The 20,264-nt window shown below is 37.3% G+C and overlaps 1 protein-coding gene across 7 annotated transcripts in view; it reads left to right on the top strand.

Moving 5' to 3' along the window:
• The first annotated feature begins 985 nt into the window (after window positions 1–985).
• The window catches only part of KHDC4 (KH domain containing 4, pre-mRNA splicing factor), a 77,074-nt gene continuing 57,795 nt past the window's right edge, over window positions 986–20,264 (top strand). For 3 of the 7 annotated variants that reach the window (XR_008401261.1, XM_053705014.1, XM_053705035.1), the window contains exons 1-6: window positions 1,128–1,385; window positions 8,164–8,446; window positions 9,060–9,191; window positions 10,429–10,508; window positions 17,481–17,533; window positions 18,322–18,485. Coding sequence is in view for 5 of the 7 variants with exons in the window: in XM_053705014.1 (XP_053560989.1) it covers window positions 1,291–1,385; window positions 8,164–8,446; window positions 9,060–9,191; window positions 10,429–10,508; window positions 17,481–17,533; window positions 18,322–18,485 (807 nt within the window). In the remaining 2 variants the exon portion in view is untranslated. The other 4 variants (XR_008401266.1, XM_053705020.1, XM_053705029.1 and 1 more) reach the window with 3 other exon arrangements.

Here is a 20,264-nt window from a genome sequence, read left to right as displayed (position 1 = left end):
TTAACTAGTGTTTGCAAGGCGGGAGTGCGGCAGTTAGGGGTTAATATGTTTATTATAGTGGTGGCGATGTCCGGAGCGGCAGATTAGGGGTTAATAATTTCATTTTAGTGTTTGCGATGCGGGAGGGCCTCGGTTTAGGGGTTATTAGGTAGTTTATGGGTGTTAGTGTACTTTTTAGCACTTTAGTTATGATTTTTATGCTACAGCTTTGTAGCGTAAAACTCATAACTACTGACTTTAGAATGCGTAAGGAATCTTGCGGTATAGGCTGTACCGCTCACTTTTTGGCCTCCCAGAAAAAGCTTGTAATACCGGCGCTATGGAAGTCCCATTGAAAAAAGACCACGCAAATTGCGTAAGTTAATTTGCGTTAAGGCCAAAAAAGTGTGCGGGACAGCTGTACCTACAAGACTCGTAATAGCAGCGGTAGTGAAAAAGCAGCGTTATAACCCATAACGCTGTTTTTTTACTCATAACGCAAAACTCGTAATCTAGCCGCAAGTTTTTTTTAAATGAAATTACTTTTTTGTAAGTAGTATAGTAAAAAATTTGTTATTTTAAAAAAAAAAAGTTATCACGAAAACAATTTTGTTATTTAAAAAAAAAAAAACTCGAGAAAACAACTTATGTTGACAAATAACTTTTTATGTTGAGATAACAAGTTAAAAAATAAATAAAAATGCATGCCCTCTCTGGGCTTCCGTATAAAACACAGATTCTCTATAGAATATTTGAAATCAAAATACACCTATAAAAATATCTGTTTTATTAAGAGACACTGCATAATCTGTACATCATTCAGGGTAGCACCTTCCTCTATGTGCACTGCAGTTACAGTGACACACGACGACTTCGGGATACATCAGTCATGTCAAGCAACTACAATATAACTCGGAAGCGCTCACCTGCGCATGCGTATAATTTGCGCAAGTTACGGTTCCCATTTGGGACACAATATACAGTACAGTATCTTCCTGGAGGCGGAGTGTTTACGTTTTGCTGAAGGCGTGTTAATGTCAGTACTAGTAGACTAACAGAGCGTAGTGACGCAGCGGAAGAACGCTGGAGAAGGCCGATTGCAGATGGTCGCCATGTCAGCGGGTAGCGCGCAACCCGGCGGGTGAGAGGAATGGGCTAACGCATGTTTAAAAACAGGAAAATACTGATGTGGTCTAGTGATTAATTCATTAGGCGTACGGTAGTATTTGGGTCCACGTTTAGGCTTAACCTCTTAGTTGCCAGAACGTACTGAACGCGTTTTCTTCTTTCTGGCTGCCAAGGAGTTAAGTAATGGAAGACCGACTTCGATACCCGTATAGTTGGGTAGGCCAAGTGGATGACGAGATATGGCGGAAGTGCTCGGGAGCTGAGGAGTGCAGCTCAATGTAAGACTCGAGGAGAAGCCTCTACTGGGTCAAGGCCTAATAAAGCAGGTTCAGCTGGAATTTATCCCGTCCTACAAATTCTTATTACTTGGCATTGAGAACCGTGGCACATTGCACAACACCCACCTTAGAGTAGATAAAAGGCTTAACCAGATGACAAATGTACGGTGTATAAACTATGGCCTGAGAACCTCTCAGCTTAGTGCAGATTTAGGATATGGCGAGTGTGATAGCTTCTTGAAAGGACTTTTTATGTGCATAGAATGTTAGCAACTGCATTGCAAAAAAAATAAAATTTCATTCAAAATAAATATTTTAAAGGGTTTACACCGGATGTCACTTGTTGGTTTGTAAAGCTATTTAAAAATGTTTGCAGATTGTAGCAAACAGTAATAGTTTGTAAGCTAAGTTTACAAAATGCAAATTATGCTTGCATGTTATGATGTATTCGTCAAACAAGCTTTAGTGAAACTGCCAGGAAAAAGTTTATGGGGATTTCATAGCTTTTTTCTTTCTTTTTTTAAAGCCCCCAAATATTTTTGTCAGTAGAAACATATTTTGCAGCTTTGAAGTAACACCTCAATGCCAATTTTTACAGCAAACTATTTTGTATGTCTGTATAATTTAAAAGGTTAAAGTGATGGTAAACTCTCTACTTTGTATAAACAGATCCGAAATGTTAGTAATATTTTAATTTGAGTTTAATTAATCAGCTGTAATGAAGGTGCGCTATAACTTTTTATTGTACATATGAAATTGAAATACCCACCAAGACCAATTTTTCTGTGAGCTAACGGTTTGAATATTTCTCTTATCAGAGCTCTAGCTGCAACAAAAGTGCTTTAAAGGGAAACTGAACCCAAATTTTTTCTTTCTCCATTCAAATAGAGCATGCAATTTTAAGCAACATTCTAATTTACTCCTATTATCATTTTTTCTTTGTTCTCTTGCTATCTTTATTTGAAAAAGAAGACATCTAAGCATTTTGTTTGGTTCAGTACCATGGAAAGCACTTGTTCATTGGTGGATAAATGTATCCACCAATCAGCAAGAACAACCCAGGTTGTTCACCAAAAATGGGCCGGCATCTAAACTCACATTTTTGAATTTGAAATAAAGATACCAAGAAAATTAAGACAATTTGATAATAGGAGTAAATTAGAAAGTTGCTTAAAATTGAATGCTCTATATGAATCATAAAATAAAAAATTTGGGTTCAGTGTCCCTTTAAAGGGACAGTCTAATTAAAAATATTGTTTAACAAGATAGATAATTCCTTTATTACCCATTCCCCAGTTTTGTATAACCAACACTGTTATAGTAATACACTTTTTACCTCCGATTGCCTTGTATCTAAGCTCTGAAGACTGCCCCTTTTATCTCCATTATTTTGAGACTCATAAATAACTCCACAGGAGTGAGCACGTTACTTGTATAGCACACATGAACTAGCACTATAACTGAAAACTGTCAAAATGCAATGAGATAAAAGGCGACCTTCATCGGCTTAGAAATCAGTTTGAGCCTAACTTGGTTTAGCTTTCGAAAAAGAATACTAAGAAAACAAAGCAAATTTGATGATAAAAGTAAATTGGAAAGTTGTTTAAAATTGCATGTCCTATCTGAATCATGAAAGTTTATTTTTGACTAGACTGTCCCTTTTTTAAAGGGACAGTCTAGTATAAATTAAACTTTCATTTATTAAGATAGGACTTTTAATTTTAATCAACTTTCCAATTTACTTTTATCATTAAATTTGCTTTTTTCTCTTGGTATTCTTAGTTTAAACTAAACATAGGTAGGCTCATATGCTGATTTCTAAGCCTTTGAGGGCTGCCTCTTATTACAGGCTTTTTAAATCTCTTTTCAACACAAAGAGACAAAAAGTACACGTGGGCCATATAGATAACACTGTGTTCAGACACAGGGGGTTATTTAAGATTTAGCACAAAACAATGCTAAATACAAGTCAATAGATAATAAACAGTCACAGTCATGTGATCAGGGGGCTGGAAGAAGGTTCCTAGATACAAAGTAATCACAGAGGTAAAAAGTATATTAATATAACTGTTGGCTGTGCAAAACTGGGGAATGGGTAATAAAGGGATTATCTATCTTTTCAAACAATAACAATTCTATGGTAGACTGTCCCTTTAAGTTGAGAGCACTGAACCATTAAAGGGACATTATACACTAATTTTTTTTTCTTTGCATAAATGTTTTGTAAATGATCTATTTATATAGCCCATAAAGTGTGTTTTTTTTTTTTTTTTAAATGTATAGTTTTGCTTATTTTTAAATAACATTGCTCTGATTTTCAGACTCCTAACCAAGCCCCAAAGTTTTATGTGAATACCGTCAGCTACCTTCTCCAGCTTGCTCCTGTTTGTGTAAAGGGTCTTTTCATATGCAGGGGAGGGGGGGTGTCTTATTTACCACTTGCAGTGGGCTTTCCAGCTACCTTTTCAACAGAGCCAAACTGACAGCTTCTAAGTAAGTTTTTAAACAGTTTTATACTGGATTTTTATATCAGTATCTGTGCATCTTATTCTTTATAGTAATGTCTATTACATGCAGTTATATGAAAATGAGTGTATACTGTCCCTTTAACTGTATTTTAATATCATATTTTTTTCTAAAAAGTATGTTGTTTTTTATAGCACTTACAACTAATGAATTAAACTCCATCTAAAATATTGCTCACATTCCTAATCTGTTTTATAAAGGGGAAAGTTGACTATCACTTTAATTCATTTTTTACAGTTTCATTATTTGATTTGCCTGCTTTTTTATGATGTTTTTATTTTTTTTTATTGCCCTCATAGAGGTGAGATTGCATACCATAGAATGCGTACCATAGAATGCATAGCCCCAATAAAGGTAGGATTGCATACCATAGAATACATACCCCCAATTCTTCAACATCCTTTACAGTTATTGATTGATCAGTGAGGGATTCTATATAATTTTAGTTAGCTCCCACTCACTTATAGCTAGCCTTTGAGTGTGTAAATTCCCATAAAGAAACAAGGTAATGTGATCTTAAAGGGACAGTCAACCATAGAATTGTTATTGTTTTAAAAGATAGATAATCCCTTTATTACTCATTCCCCAGTTTTGCACAACCAACACAGTTATATTAATGTACTTTTTACCTCTGATTACTTTGTATCTAGGAACCTTCTTCCAGCCCCCAGATCACATGACTGTGACTCTTTATTATCTATTGTCTTAAATTTAGCATTGTATTGTGCTAGATCTTAAATAACTTTCTGTGCCTGAACACAGTGTTATCTATATGGCCCACGTGTACTTTCTGTCTCTTTGTGTTGAAAAGAGATTTAAAAAGCATGTGATAAGAGGCAGCCCTCAAAGGCTTAGAAATTAGCATATGAGTCTACCTATGTTTAGTTTAAACTAAGAATACCAAGATAAAAAAGCAAATTTGATGATAAAAGTAAATTGGAAAGTCAATTAAAATTAAAAGTCCTATCTGAATAATGAAAGTGTAATTTATACTAGACTGTCCCTTTAATATACAGGTTGCATTCCATATGAAATGAGTGTTCCTTAAACTTTAAGAAACTCATCAACATACTTGTGCAGCTCACTCATTCCCAATACATTTTCTGCAGCAAATGACTACACAATTATATACACTTAAATGTTGATATATACAGTAAGAGGAAGCATTGAAAACGTAGTGTTTCCTAGTAACAAATCTCCAAAGGGAAAGCGGTCTCTCACTTTGCACATGAGTGGCCCAGCTTGTTTCATGGACATTACTTTTTCCTTAGGGGGTCCAGGAGGTATGTAGCTAAAAAATGTGTATAATGAAAAGTAGTGTGTGGTTGCTGAAAGAGATTAGAGCTGCAGTTTTACCTTGTGATAGTCTTTGCCAGCAGAAGTTATTCTTAGTCAAACAGAAGCTGACCTCTCCTTGGCACACATCAACTCACTAAACTGCCCATAACTTGTGTATGTGATGTCTCAGATGCCTGAGGCCGTTGATAATTGCAGCCTCTAGCTGGCTCCAGTCAGTCACCGCTGAGCCACTATGATGGCTGCAGCCACTCCCTCAATGCTGTGTAAAACACTCAAATTTAAAAAGCTTCCACATAGCACAGCACCACAAATGTTGCTTATTTGCTTTTGTCACAGCTTTCAGGGGCACCACTGTACCTCAGGCATAGCCTAGAGGAAATTTGGCAAACCATACCATGGCCAAGATGGAATCTGTGGGCAGTATGATGGTCAGACAGAGCAGGAGCGAGCTGCACTTAGTCTTATGGCGCGGTCGGGCCGGGCTGTGACTATACAGCTGGCCCGATGCGCTGAGTAAATATAACAGACCCGCTCAGCAGAGTACAGAGAGCGGGTCTGTAAAACAGCGTTTGTTTTTTTTTAAAAAAATTAGTAGGGTACAATTGTTTTATAATGTTTGGCTAATATAATGTTATATAATTCTGCACTATGTGCAGAATTATATAACATTATTTTTAAGGTTTACTGTCCCTTTAAAGTGATTGTAAACTCTCTACTTTGTATACTCAGATCCGGAATGTTAGTGATATTTTAGATGGAGTTTAATTAATCAGCTGTAATGAAGGTGCGCTATAACTTACTTTTTATTGTAAATATGACATTGAAATACCCACTAAGACAAATTTTTCTGTGTGCTAATGGTTTGAATTGTTCTCTAATCAGAGCTCTAGCTGCAACAAAAGTGCCTTAAAGGGACGGTATACTTAAAAATGTTGTTTAAAAAGATAAATAATCCCATTATTACCTATGCCCCAGTTTTGTATAACCAACACGGTTATATTAATACACTTTTTACCTCTATGATTACTTTTATATCTAAGCAGACTGCCCCCTTATCTCCGTTATTTTGACACTCATAAATAACTCCACAGGAGTGAGCACTTTACTTGTATAGCACACATGAACTAGCACTATCTAACTAAAAACTGTCAAAATGCAATGAGATAAGAAGCGGCCTTCATTGGCTTAGAAATCAGTTTGAGCCTACCTAGGTTTAGCTTTCGAAAAAGAATATTAAGAAAACCAAACAAATTTAATGATAAAAGTAAATTTATAAAGTTGTTTAAAATTGCATGTCCTATTTGAATCATGAAAGTTTAATTTTGACTAGACTGTCCCTTTTTAAGTTGAGCGCTGAATGGAGAACAGTTCAAACCGTTAGTCTTTTGAAGTGGGTGGTGGAGCTCAGGTATTTTAATTTCATATCTTTTCTAAAAAGTACATTTTGTGTTTTTTTTTTTTTTTTATAGCACTTCTTCATTACAACTGATTAATTAAACTTCATCTAAAATATTGCTCACATTCTCGATTTGTTTTTATAAGGGGAGAGTTGACCATCATTTTAATTCAGAAATGGAGGGCGGAGTTTGGCTATTGAAAAGTAATGGCAGTAAAAAGGATGTTAATTTGTTTTAAAAACATTAAGATTTGGCTAATATTTTATTCTGTTGCAACACAACATAAATGTTTTTTAATTACAAGGTGTTTACTGTCTAAGCTATTAAATTTGCAAAATGCATAATTTAATTAAATTGATTTAATGATAATGTGTTACAAAATCAGTGTAAACAATATTAAAGGCATAGTAAACCCAAATATTTTCTTTCATGATTCAGATAGAGCAGGGAATTTTAAGCAACTTTTCAATTTACTCCTATTATCAATTTTTCTTTGTTCTCTTGGCATCTTTATTTGAAAAAGCAGGAATGAATGCTTTAGAGCCGGCCTATTTTTGGTTTAGTATCCTGGATAGGGCTTGCTGATTGTTGGATACTTTTAGCCATCCAATCAGCAAGCGCAACTCAGGTTCTGTACCTAAAATGGGCCGGCTCCAAAGCTTTCATTCCTGATTTTTCAAATAAAGATACCAAAAGAACGAAGAACAATTGATAATAGGAGTAAATTAGAAAGTTGCTTAAAATTACATTCTCTATCTGAATCATGAAAGAAAATATTTAGTTTTAGTATCCCTTTAACCCCTTAATTGCTTAAAATTTCATGCTCTATCTGAATCACGAAAGAAAAAAATTGGGTTCAGTGTCCCTTTAAGAGTCTTAAAATAACACTCTATCTAAATAGTGCAAGTTTAATTTTTACTTTCCTATCTCTTTTAATAAAGGATATCAAGGGAACAAAGCAACATTGATAATAGAAATAAATTGAAAAGTTGTCTAACCTCTTAAGGACATATGACTTAATTTTTCCGTCACAAAACAATTGAGCAAACTGAAAGCTGTGTCCTTAAAGGGTTAAAATAGCATGTTCTATCTGAATCCTAAACATTTCATTTTGACTTTAAAAGCTACACATGCCTCCTAAGTGAGACAATAAAGGGACACTCAAGTCAAAATGAAACTTTCATTATTCAGACAGAGCAGCAATTTTAAACAACTTTCCAATTTACTTCCATTAACTAAATGTGCACAGTCTTTTTATATTTAAACTTTCTAAGTCACCAGCTCCTATTGAGCATGTGCAAGAATTCACAGAACAAGCGTGTATGCATTTGTGATTGGCTGATGGCTGTCACATGGTACAGTGGAAGTTTAAATAGACATAACTTAAAATTGTCAGGAAAAAAAAATCTACTGCTCATTTGAAGTTCAGATTAAGTGCTATTCCATTGTCTTGTTATCTTGCATTTGTTTATGTAAATCTACTGTGTTGACTGGTCCTTTAAGATTTGTAAGTACATGCAAGAGTTTTTAGCTAGTCTCATCATTATGTTTTGTAGGAGAAGAAGCAAATGGGACCAGCCAGGACCTATTGCAGCAACTCTCCTGCACCCTGGAGTGATGTCCTCTGTGGCCACCTTACCAACCATACCTACTATACCTGCCCTCAATATGGCTGGTGTATACATGGCTCCTGTAGAAACACCACCTCTAAATACTTTATCCGAAAGTGTCAGTGCTCCCTGTGGGGCCCTTGATGCTGCAGCAGCTGTAGCTGCAAAGATTAATGCTATGCTCGTGGCAAAGGGGAAAATCAAGCCTGCACAGAATACACCAGAGAGGGTAATATTACATTTCAATTCTGTGGACAATACAAAGGGAAAACAAATATATGTGGGCATTACATTTGAAACGTTCAACAATAGCAAACAAACAAAACAAAAACACAAGTGTATCAACATTTAAAGGGATATGATGCTTAATTTTGGTGGTTCTATCTAAAATAGATTTCCAAATGTATTACAGTGCTTTTATATAAGTATTCTTCAGTTAAATAAGTCAACTTTTTGCTTTTATCCATACCAATGAGTAGTATACTATAGGTATTAGTTGCATTGTGTTAGCTTTACTTTTAAAAAGCTCTTGTATTTACTTACAAATATTCTATCAGGTATATGAAAGTGAAGCAGAAAAATGTTAGAGTAGAATGCCCAGTCAAATAAAAATAATCTTATACATAACCAATGCTAAGTTGCCTTATAAAATACTTGCTACGCTCTGTAATAGCAACTTGCATCATGCTTGCCTGCCAAGAACTTTCAATTGAATGGCCAGTTCATACATGTAATTAAGATATGTATTCACTCTGCTTCACATAGAATTAAGGTATTTATGGGGTATAATTGCTATATTTTGAATTCTTAAAAAAAAAAATTATATTTTTTTCACTTGTCAGCAGATTCATACACCTGGTAAACCGCCTTCTGCTACAAAAAGCAAAGATGACTTGGTGGTTGCAGAAGTTGAAATCAATGATGTCCCTCTTACCTGCCGAAATCTTCTAACAAGGGGGCAGACACAAGATGAGGTTTGTGCTTTTTTCATATTAATACCTTTTCAGTGTTATGTAGTTCTTGACTTTACTAAAACATGCATATTAATTTTTCTCAACCATGGGTGAGTTCTATAAAAAAAAAATATTTTTAGATTATAGTCAATTTTAATTTAGCACATATTAAGTCTTATTTTTATGTATCATATACTTTTCTCGGGTTAACCCATAGCAATATTTAATGGGAACACTTTTTTATAGGATTAGGATATATTGTGAGTTGTTTGTCTTTTTTTCCCCCCGCTCTGTCTTTGAACTGTTTATTACTGATTTCAAATTAGTTAATGTAAAGTTAAATGAACACCCGGTTTTTAAAATTACTATTAAAAACAGGCGCACATTCATTAAACTTTACATTGCAGCGCTTTTTTAAATTTTTTTAAATACTTTTTTCTGTAGGAAACCCAGACCGGCGATACTCCGCCCGCAGCTCCTCTGTACTTAGCATATCAATGACGAAACCGGCTTCCTCCAACGATTGGATGAAGCCGGTTAAGTCATCGATATACTAAGTACAGCATGAGAAGTGGGCTGAGGATCGCCGGTCTAAAGAAAAAAGTGTGTGTATGTATGTATGTATACATATATACACACACATACATATATACACGCGCGCGCAGTCCCCGGGTTACGTACAAGATAGGGACTTTAGGTTTGTTCTTAAGTTGAATTTGTATGTAAGTTGGAACAGGCACTTTTTTTTTTTTAGGTGAAACTCTAGCCAAACCGTTTTGTTTTGGATAGCATAGGATAAAGTTTGTTTTGCTATCTGTGCCCCTGTTCAAAAAATTTCACATCACTTTCTATCCTTGTGACAATTGGATTTTCAGTATTTTGGATTATCCTGGAAAGAAGGATTGCCGATAAAGCTCTATTTTCTCTGTATGTAAGTACGAGTTGTACTTAAGTCGGATGTCTGTAACCCGAGGACTGCCTGTATGTATGTGTATATATGTGTGTGTGTGTATATATATATATATGTGTGTGTGTGTATATATATATATATGTGTGTATATATATATATATATATATATATGTGTGTATATATATATATATATATATATATATATATATATATATATATATATATATATATTATTCCTAAATTACAATATATTTATGGAAATATTACATTTTACATTGAACATATTACTTTATGTATTACTGAGTCCCATGGCCAGGTATAAAGGGCTGTGCATATTTGTCTCTGCAGATTAGTCGGATAAGTGGAGCTGCAGTATCCACCCGCGGAAGGTATATGACATCAGAGGAGAAAACTAAAATAGGACCTGGGTGTGTAAACTTTAATTATCTTTTTCTTTTTTTTTTTCTTTGTTTAAATTCGGTGTCTAGCATACCTATGCAAACACAGTACTGTAGACTGGTAACATTTAAAAGTATTTGAGTAAGGTGCATAAATAAATTTTAATATGAAAAACAAATAATGGAGAATAAGTTAAAGGGACAGTCAACACCAGAAATGTTGTTGTTTAATAAAATAGATAAGCACTTTATTACCCATTCCCCAGTTTTGCATAACCAACACAATTATAATAATACTTTTTATCTCTGTGATTACCTTGTATCTAAGCCTCTGCAAACTGCCCCCTTATCTCAGTTCTTTTGACAGGCTTGCATTTTATCCAATCAGTGCTCGCTCCTAGGTAACTTTACGTGCGTGAGCTCAATGTTATCTATATGAAACACATGAACTAATGCCCTCTAATGGTGAAAAACTTTCAATATCAAAGGCGGCCTTCAAGGTCTAAGAAATTAGCATATGAACCTCCTAGGTTTAGCTTTCAACTAAGAATACCAAGAGAACAAAGCAAAATTTGTGATAAAAGTAAATTGGAGAGTTGTTTTAAATTATATGCCCTATTTGAATCATGAAAGTGTTTTTTTTGGACTTGACTGTCCCTTTAATTCAACGGATGTTTAGGAACTTAAAGGGACACTGAACCTAATTTTTTTCCTGATTCGAATAGAGCATGCAATTTTAAGCAACTTTTTAATTTACTCCTATTATCAATTTTTCTTCGTTCTCTTGCTATCTTTATTTGAAAAAGATGGCATCTAAGCTGTTTTTTTTTTTTTCAGAACTCTGGACAGCACTTTTTATTGGTAGATGTATGTATCCACCAATAAGTAAGGACAACCCAGGTTGTTCACCAAAAATGGGCTGGCATCTAAACTTACATTCTTGCATTTCAAATAAAGATACCAAGAGAATAAAGAAAATGTGCTAATAGGAGTAAATTAGAAAGTTGCTTAAAATGTCATGCTCTATCTGTATCACGAAAGAGAAAAAAAATTGGTTTAGTGTCCCTTTTAAAGGGACAGTTCACTGTAAAAAAAAAAAAATCCCTGCATGTATTTCTTATGACTTGTTATACCAGCTGCAGAGTATAAAATGTATGCAAAGTTGCTAATTTATGCTTCTTTTTGCAAAATAAATAGCTAGATTTACTCTTTGAAACCACATCCCATCAAAATAGTCTTGGCTTGCTGACAGATCAGATCTCATTATCTTCTCAATCAAATGCTTCTTTCTTATCTCTGTCTCTGTACAATACTTATCACTTCCACCTCCCACTGCGAATGTAATTTCTTCTGCTGTCTGTGATTACAGTTACTCAATAACCTACACCTAGGTATAGAAACTTCAGTATAGGTAGGGATACTATAGGCTAAATCAGCTATTTGAAATGCCACTATAAAGGCTAAGGAGCTATTTGTAAACAATTTAATACACGGTTAATATGGATCATTAGGAACAAATTAAACAAGCGTTTTTGGGTTAATTGTCCCTTTAAAATGACAGTGTAGTCCTGGTTCCATCATTTTAAATATGTTAAGAACAAATGTTGCTATGATGAATAACTCTATTTTGTAAGGCAAATACTTAGTGATGGTAAACCCAAGCAAATAACAAACGCTGGGATTTACCATCACAAAAAAAATAAACGTTAGTTTCTCTCATTATTTTATAAAAAAAAACAATGTTAAGCTCACCCTATATGTGCACAAATATGTATTCCCTGCTGATTTTAGTTATCCTTTATAAAATAAAAATGATTTTTGTTTTATACATTTTGGTCTTCAACTTTCCTTTTAATGAGATCTAACTAGGTATTTATGTGCATACATATATAATGATAGTTACCAAACTTACAAATCCTCTATTAAAAAATGCTGCCGCCAATGTGTATTTTAGCGAAGTTTCTTTGGGACTCGCCTAATAAAACAGAATTTATGCTTACCTGATAAATTACTTTCTCCAACGGTGTGTCCGGTCCACAGCGTCATCCTAACTTGTGGGATATCTCTTCCCCAACAGGAAATGGCAAGAGTCCCAGCAAAGCTGGCCATATAGTCCCTCCTAGGCTCCGCCCCACCCCAGTCATTCGACCGACGGACAGGAGGAAATATATATAGGAGAAACCATATGGTACCGTGGTGACTGTAGTTAGAGAAAATAATTCATCAGACCTGATTAAAAAACCAGGGCGGGCCGTGGACCGGACACACCGTTGGAGAAAGTAATTATCAGGTAAGCATAAATTCTGTTTTCCCTCCAACAGTGTCCGGTCCACGCGTCATCCTTACTTGTGGCAACCAATACCAAAGCTTTAGGACCACGGATGAAGGGAGGGAGCAAATCAGGTTACCTAAACGGAAGCACCACAGCTTGCAAAACCTTTCTCCCAAAAATAGCCTCTGAAGAAGCAAAAGTATCAAATTTGTAAAATTTGGCAAAAGTGTGCAGTGAAGACCAAGTCGCTGCCTTACATATCTGGTCAACAGAAGCCTCGTTCTTGAAGGCCCATGTGGAAGCCACAGCCCTAGTGGAATGAGCTGTGATTCTTTCAGGAGGCTGCCGTCCGGCAGTCTCATAAGCCAATCGGATGATGCTTTTAAGCCAAAAGGAAAGAGAGGTAGAAGTCTCTTTTTTTGACCTCTCCTTTTACCAGAATAAACAACAAACAAGGAAGATGTTTGTCTCGAAATCCTTTGTAGCCCTCTAAATAGAATTTTAGAGCACGGACTACCGTCCAAATTGTGTAACAAACGTTCCTTCTTTAAACTGGATTCGGACATAAAGAAGGTACAACTATCTCCTGGTTAATATTTTTGTTAGAAACAACCTTAGGAAGAAAACCAGGCTTAGTACGCAAAACCACCTTATCTGCATGGAACACCAGATAGGGCGGAGAACACTGCAGAGCAGATAACTCTGAAACTCTTCTAGCAGAAGAAATTGCAACCAAAAACAAAACTTTCCAAGATAAGTAACTTAATATCTATGGAATGTAAAGGTTCAAACGGAAACCCCTTGAAGAACTGAAAGAACTAGATTTAGACTCCAGGGAGGAGTCAAAGGTCTGTAAACAGGCTTGATCCTAACCAGAGCCTGAACAATGCTTGAACATCTGGCACAGCTGCCAGTCTTTTGTGTAGTAAGACAGATAAGCGGAGATCTGTCCCCTTTAGAGAACTTGCAGATAATCCTTTCTCCAAAACCTTCTTGTAGAAAGGAGAGAATCTAGGAATTTTTATCTTATTCCATGGGAATCCTTTGGATTCACACCAACAGATATATCTTTTCCATATTTTATGGTAAATCTTTCTAGTTACCGGTTTTCTGGCCTGACAAGTCTGTATAGTCCCCATTCCACTGTTTGAGCATGCACAGTTGTAATGGTCTTAGATGAATTTGTGCAAAAGGAACTATGTTCCATTGCTGCAACCATCAACCCTACTACTTCCATGCACTGTGCTATGAAGGACGAGGAACAGAATGAAGAACTTGACAAGTGCTATAGAAGTTTTGACTTTCTGACCTCTGTCAGAAAAATCCTCATTTCTAAGGAATCTATTATTGTTCCCAAGAAGGGAACTCTCTGTCGACGGAGACAGAGAACCTTTTTTCTATGTTCACCTTCCATCCGTGTGATCTGAGAAAGGCCAGAACGATGTCTGTATCGAGCCTTTGCTTTTGACAGGGACGACGCTTGTATTAGAATGTCGTCCAAGTAAGGTACTACTGCAATGCCCCTCAGTCTTAGTACCGCTAGAAGGGACCCTAGTACCTTTGTGAAAATCCTTGGAGCAGTGGCCTAACCCCGAATGGAGGGCCACAAACTGGTAATGCTTGTCCAGAAAAGCGAACCTTAGGAACTGATGATGTTCTTTGTGGATAGGAATAGTAGGTACGCATCCTTTAGATCCACGGATAGTCATAAATTGACTTTCCTGGATAGTGGGGTAGAATCGTTCGAATGGTTTTCCATACTTGACGATGGTACCCTGAGAAATTTGTTTAGGATCTTCAAATCCAAAATTGGTCTGAAAGTTCCCCTCTTTTTTGGGAACTACGAACAGATTGGAATAAAATCCTATTCCTTGTTCCTTTATTGGAACTGGTGTATCACTCCCATCTTTAAAGGTCTTCTACACAATGTAAGAACGCCTGTCTCTTTATTTGGTTTGAGGGATGTGAGACATGTGGAACCTTCCCCTTGGGGGGTAGTTCCCTGAATTCCCGGAGATAACCTTGAGAAACTATTTCTAGCGCCAGGGATCCTGAACATCTCTTGCCCAAGCCTGAGCAAAGAGAGAGTCTGCCCCCCACTAGATCCGGTCCCGGATCGGGGGCTACTCCTTCATGCTGTTTTGTTAGCAGCGGCAGGCTTCTTGGCCTGCTTACCCTTGTTCCAGTCTTGCATCGGTTTCCAGGCTGGTTTGGGTTGTGAGGCATTACCCTCTTGCTTAGAGGATGCAGAATTAGAGGCCGGTCCGTTCCTGAAATTGCGAAAGGAACGAAAATTAGACTTATTCTTGGCCTTGAAAGGCCTATCTTGTGGAAGGGCGTGGCCCTTTCCCCCAGTGATGTCTGAAATCTTTCAATTCTGGTCCAAATAGAGTTTTACCTTTGAAAGGGATGTTAAGCAATTTTGTCTTGGATGACACATCCGCTGACCAAGACTTTAGCCAAAGCGCTCTGCGCGCCACGATAGCAAACCCTGAATTTTTCGCCGCTAATCTAGCTAATTGAAAAGCGGCATCTAAAATAAAAGAGTTAGCCAACTTAAGTGCGTGAACTCTGTCCATAACCTCCTCATATGGAGTCTCTCTACTAAGCGAGTTTTCTAGTTCCTCGAACCAGAACCACGCTGCTGTAGTGACAGGAACAATGCACGAAATGGGTTGTAGAAGGTAACCTTGCTGTACAAAAATCTTTTTAAGCAAACCCTCCAATTTTTTATCCATAGGATCTTTGAAAGCACAACTATCTTCGATAGGAATAGTAGTGCGTTTGTTTAGAGTAGAAACTGCCCCCTCGACCTTAGGGACTGTCTGCCATAAGTCCTTTCTGGGGTCGACCATAGGAAATAATTTCTTAAATATAGGGGGGGGGGGGGAACAAAAGGTATGCCGGGCTTTTCCCACTCCTTATTTACTATGTCCGCCACCCGCTTGGGTATAGGAAAAGCGTTGGGGTGCACCAGAACCTCTAGGAACTTGTCCATCTTGCATAATTTCTCTGGAATGACCAAGTTGTCACAATCATCCAGAGTAGATAACACCTCCTTAAGCAGTGCGCGGAGATGTTCTAATTTTAAATTTAAATGTCACAACATCAGGTTCAGCTTGTTGAGAAATTTTTCCTGAATCTGAAATTTCCCCATCTGACAAAACCTCCCTCATGGCCCCTTCAGATTGGTGTGAGGGTATGACAGAACAATTATCATCAGCGCCCTCCTGCTCTTCAGTGTTTAAAACAGAGCAATCACGCTTTCTCTGATAATTAGGCATTTTGGATAAAATATTTGCTATGGAGTTATCCATTACAGCCGTTAATTGTTGCATGGTAATAAGCATTGGCGCACTAGATGTACTAGGTGTAGACACAGTAGGAGATGATGTAGTATCATGTTTACTCCCCTCATCTGAGGAATCATCTTGGGCAATTTCATTATCTGTGGCAGTACTGTCCTTACTTTGTTTGGACGCTATGGCACAATTATCACATAAATTTAAATGGGGAGACACATTGGCTTTCATACATATAGAACATAGCTTATCCGAAGGCACAGACATGTTAAACAGGCTTAAACTTGTCAACAAAGCACAAAAAACGTTTTAAAACAAAACCGTTACTGTCTCTTTAAATTTTAAACAGAAAACACTTTATTACTGAATATGTGAAAAAGTATGAAGGAATTGTTCAAAAATTACCAAAAATAACGGAACCGGAGCCGTTTACAAATTTAACCCCTATACAGTCCCAGCTATAGCCTTTGCTGAGACCCAACCAAGCCCAGAGGGGAATACGATACCAATCTTTTCCAGCAAATTTCAGATCCTCACACATGCATCTGCATGCCCTGCTCTCAAAAAACAACTGCGCAGTAATGGCGCGAAAATGAGGCTCAGTCTACAACTAGGAAGGCCCCCTGACTGGAAAAGGTGTCTAACATAGTGCCTGCCGTTTAATAAACGTTCCCCAAGTTTATAAATGCGAATTGTCAGCATAAATATGAATAAAATGCCCAAATAAAGCAATCGATTTAGCCCATAAAAATGTCTACCAGTTTTTTAGCCCATATTAAGCCCTTTATTCTGTTTGTTTGACTAAGAAAATGGCTTACCGGTCCCCATGAGGGGAAATGACAGCCTTCCAGCATTACATGGTCTTGTTAGAAATATGGCTAGTCATACCTTAAGCAGAAAAGTCTGCTAACTGTTTCCCCCAACTGAAGTTACTTCATCTCAACAGTCCTATGTGGAAACAGCAATCGATTTTAATTACTGTCTGCTAAAATCGTCTTCCTCTCACAAACAGAAATCTTCATCCTTTTCTGTTTCAGAGTAAATAGAACATACCAGCACTATTTTAAAATAACAAACACTTGATAGAAGAATAAAAACTACATTTAAACACCAAAAAACTCTTAACCATCTCCGTGGAGATGTTGCCTGTGCAACGGCAAAGAGAATGACTGGGGTGGGCGGAGCCTAGGAGGGACTATATGGCCAGCTTTGCTGGGACTCTTTGCCATTTCCTGTTGGGGAAGAGATATCCCACAAGTAAGGATGACGCCGTGGACCGGACACACCAATGTTGGAGAAAGAGGAATTGTATTTCTGGTAGTTTTAATTGGCATGAGATGTTCCATATTACCCATATTTTATTTTTCTGGCTGTTCTCTTAAATACCATGTGCCTTATTTACCTTCTCATTTTGCATTTTTGTTTTAGAGACCGGCCACTGTATCTGCATGTTCAGGGTCAGACTCGAGAACTCGTTGATCGTAAGTAATCCTGTTTGGCTCTTGTGATGACTTTCTGTTTGGCCTTGTGATGTTCTTTTTGTCTTTTTACTTTGACACCAGAAGAATTAAAGAGCTTTGTATGTTATTTACTTGTTTTATCTTTTTATGATAATTGCTTTCTTATGATTTTGTATTGTCCACAACTGCAAGTGTCTGTTCCATAGAGTAACGTATGATGGTTAGTAATTGCTGGTTCCCATAGATCCCCTTTTTTTTTTTTTCTGTGTTTTTTGTGGGCCTGATTACATGAAGAGTAGCTTTATAGTAGGGTTGTCCACTGTTGGATCCAATTTTGTGGAAATACCTATTTGAGCTGAGGAAATGGAAGTACTTGAGCTACTAATTAACTTACCTCTGCTCATACAAGGATATTGTTAAAAATCTAGTCCTGTTCCTAGCCCTCAGACTGATGTCCAATTAGCACGCTGTGTATTCTTGCAGATACATGGTGGTGATGGCTTCACTAGCTTACATTGAACAAACTTTGCTAATTAGTATTAAACAGCACAAACCTTGTGAGTAGGGAAGACCATGTGCAGCTACATTTCTTACACAATCTACTGCTAGTGTTGTCATGCAAAATATCGGTGACAGCACTCTGAGCTTGCATGAGTTGGAAATGTATGTTTACTTTGCATGTTGCCTTTTAGGTTGGAGTTCTGGTACACATTAAAAGTTGTTACAAAGAGTGATTACATTTAAACTATGATTTTTTTGCACATAAGTAAACTGCAAAGTGCTTCAGATGAAATCTGTCTTGTCATTAGGGGCTGTAAATCGAATAAAGGAAATAATCACCAATGGAGTTGTAAAAGCAGCTACAGGTGCCAGTCCAACGTTCAATGGAGCCACAGTAACAGTGTATCACCAGCCTGCTCCTGTGGCAACACTACCTCCAGTTGCTCCACCAAAGCCTCAGTTCCAGTCAGGGGTAAGTGAACAAGCAATATTTCCACAGCAGCTATAAAATTATTGTGCTCGCAGGTTAAAATGCTAACTAGCCCAGAGGGAAAAAGTTACTAGTCCACTCCAGGCCACTTGACCACTGGAAATTTCAAGCCTTATGTGTGTCCCAACATTGTAGAATTTGATCATTTTCATAAATACATTTCTTTCTAATGACACGATGAGTCCACGGATCATCTATAATTACTATTGGGAATATACTAGGAGGCAAAGAGCACCACAGCAAAGCTGTTAAATATCACCTCCCTTCTCTCCAACCCCCTGGTCATTCTCTTTGCCTACGTTAAGAGCAAGGAGGTGGTAAAGTTTATGTGTCTGGAAGAAGATTCTTTAATCAAGATTTTATTATTTTTAAACATTGCAAGTTTGTTCTGCTTCTTCCAGGGGTTTAGCCGTAGCCCATGTCAGTCTCTTCAGTAGAGCAGTGGTGGCTTTTAAGCATTTGGGAACTTGTGGGGTATAATCCTCACTGCGCCTCCCAAGTAATTAATGCTGCCCTAACTTGAAAGCCTGAGTAAGATTACTCAGTCTTTGTCTTTTTTCCACAGGTCCATGTGAGGGAGCAGCCTCTCAAACCTAGTGAGCTGCCGGGCAGATTATATTGAGGTAAGTGCTATTTTTATTTTTCTGAGCAGTTTAAGGAAAAATATGGCACTTTAATACTTCACTTGAATGGGACACCATATACATTGCTCTTATTGTAGTTAGGGGATAATGTAAGGCAGTGTTTGCAGGCACTGGAGACGAGGAGACATAGACTCAGTATATTCCGGTCTAGAGGTGGTGGTGGGTTTTTTTTTTCTTCACTTGTTCCCGGCGGAATTACTTCAGTCAACCATCATGTTACGTCCACGATGGGCTTGGCTAGCTGAGGCAAGGTTTCTGTTGAGTGCCTTTTCACTTCCTGTGTTCCCGGAAGGGAGACATTCTGATTGCGGTCTTGCAGTTTGTGTAATACAGTCGCCGGAAAATGAAGCAGTTACGTTTTTAAAATTAAAGGGACAGTAATGTTTTTTTTTTTTTGTGAAGCTCAGATTAAAATACAAGTATATTTATTTCTAATTTGTTCAAATCTGGGTAAAGATGGACCAAGAGGCCCTGCAAAATGTTACTTGTTCTTTGTTTTGATTCTAACGGGGAACCACCAATGCCTTTCTGTTCCTCATGTAGAGAGAACATTGAATTACAGGGATAGACTTTTTGATTCTGAGCCAACATTATCTAAGGCAGATGTTGTTCACGGGTCTTCTGACAATGTTCAAGATATGCCGCAGCTTTCTCCTTAAGTGTCCAAAATGTTCGTCCACACATGCAGTGTGCCCCGTGCTTCCTCTCAAACTCTGCCTGGAGTTACGTTGCAAGACATCGCTACTCATGTCTTCTGCGGTATCTGATGCGCTGTCTGCTTTTCCCATGCTGCAGGGAAAGCGCAAGAGGAAATCTATGGATTCAGTGAGTAAGGTTTCTGACACAGTAGTAGCTATTCCTAAAGTTCCTTCCCAGAAATCTGAGGAGGAGGATACTTCGGTAGTATCTGAGGGGGAAATCTCAGACTGTAATTCCTTCTTCTGATGCTGAAATGGTATCATTCAGATTTAAGCTGCAACACCTCAGTTTGTTACTTAAGGAGGTTTTGGCTACCTTGGACGACTCAGACACTACTGTCGTAGTTAATTCTAAGAAGTCTAGCAAGCTAAACAAGTATTTTGATGTACCTTCCATGGTGGAGGTTTTCTCTGTACCA

This window comes from Bombina bombina, chromosome 1 (assembly GCF_027579735.1).
Source record: "Bombina bombina isolate aBomBom1 chromosome 1, aBomBom1.pri, whole genome shotgun sequence".
In the NCBI taxonomy this organism is placed as follows: domain Eukaryota; kingdom Metazoa; phylum Chordata; class Amphibia; order Anura; family Bombinatoridae; genus Bombina; species Bombina bombina.
The sequence above is the reverse complement of the archived record's forward strand: the minus strand, read 5'-3'. Positions and strand labels throughout refer to the sequence as shown.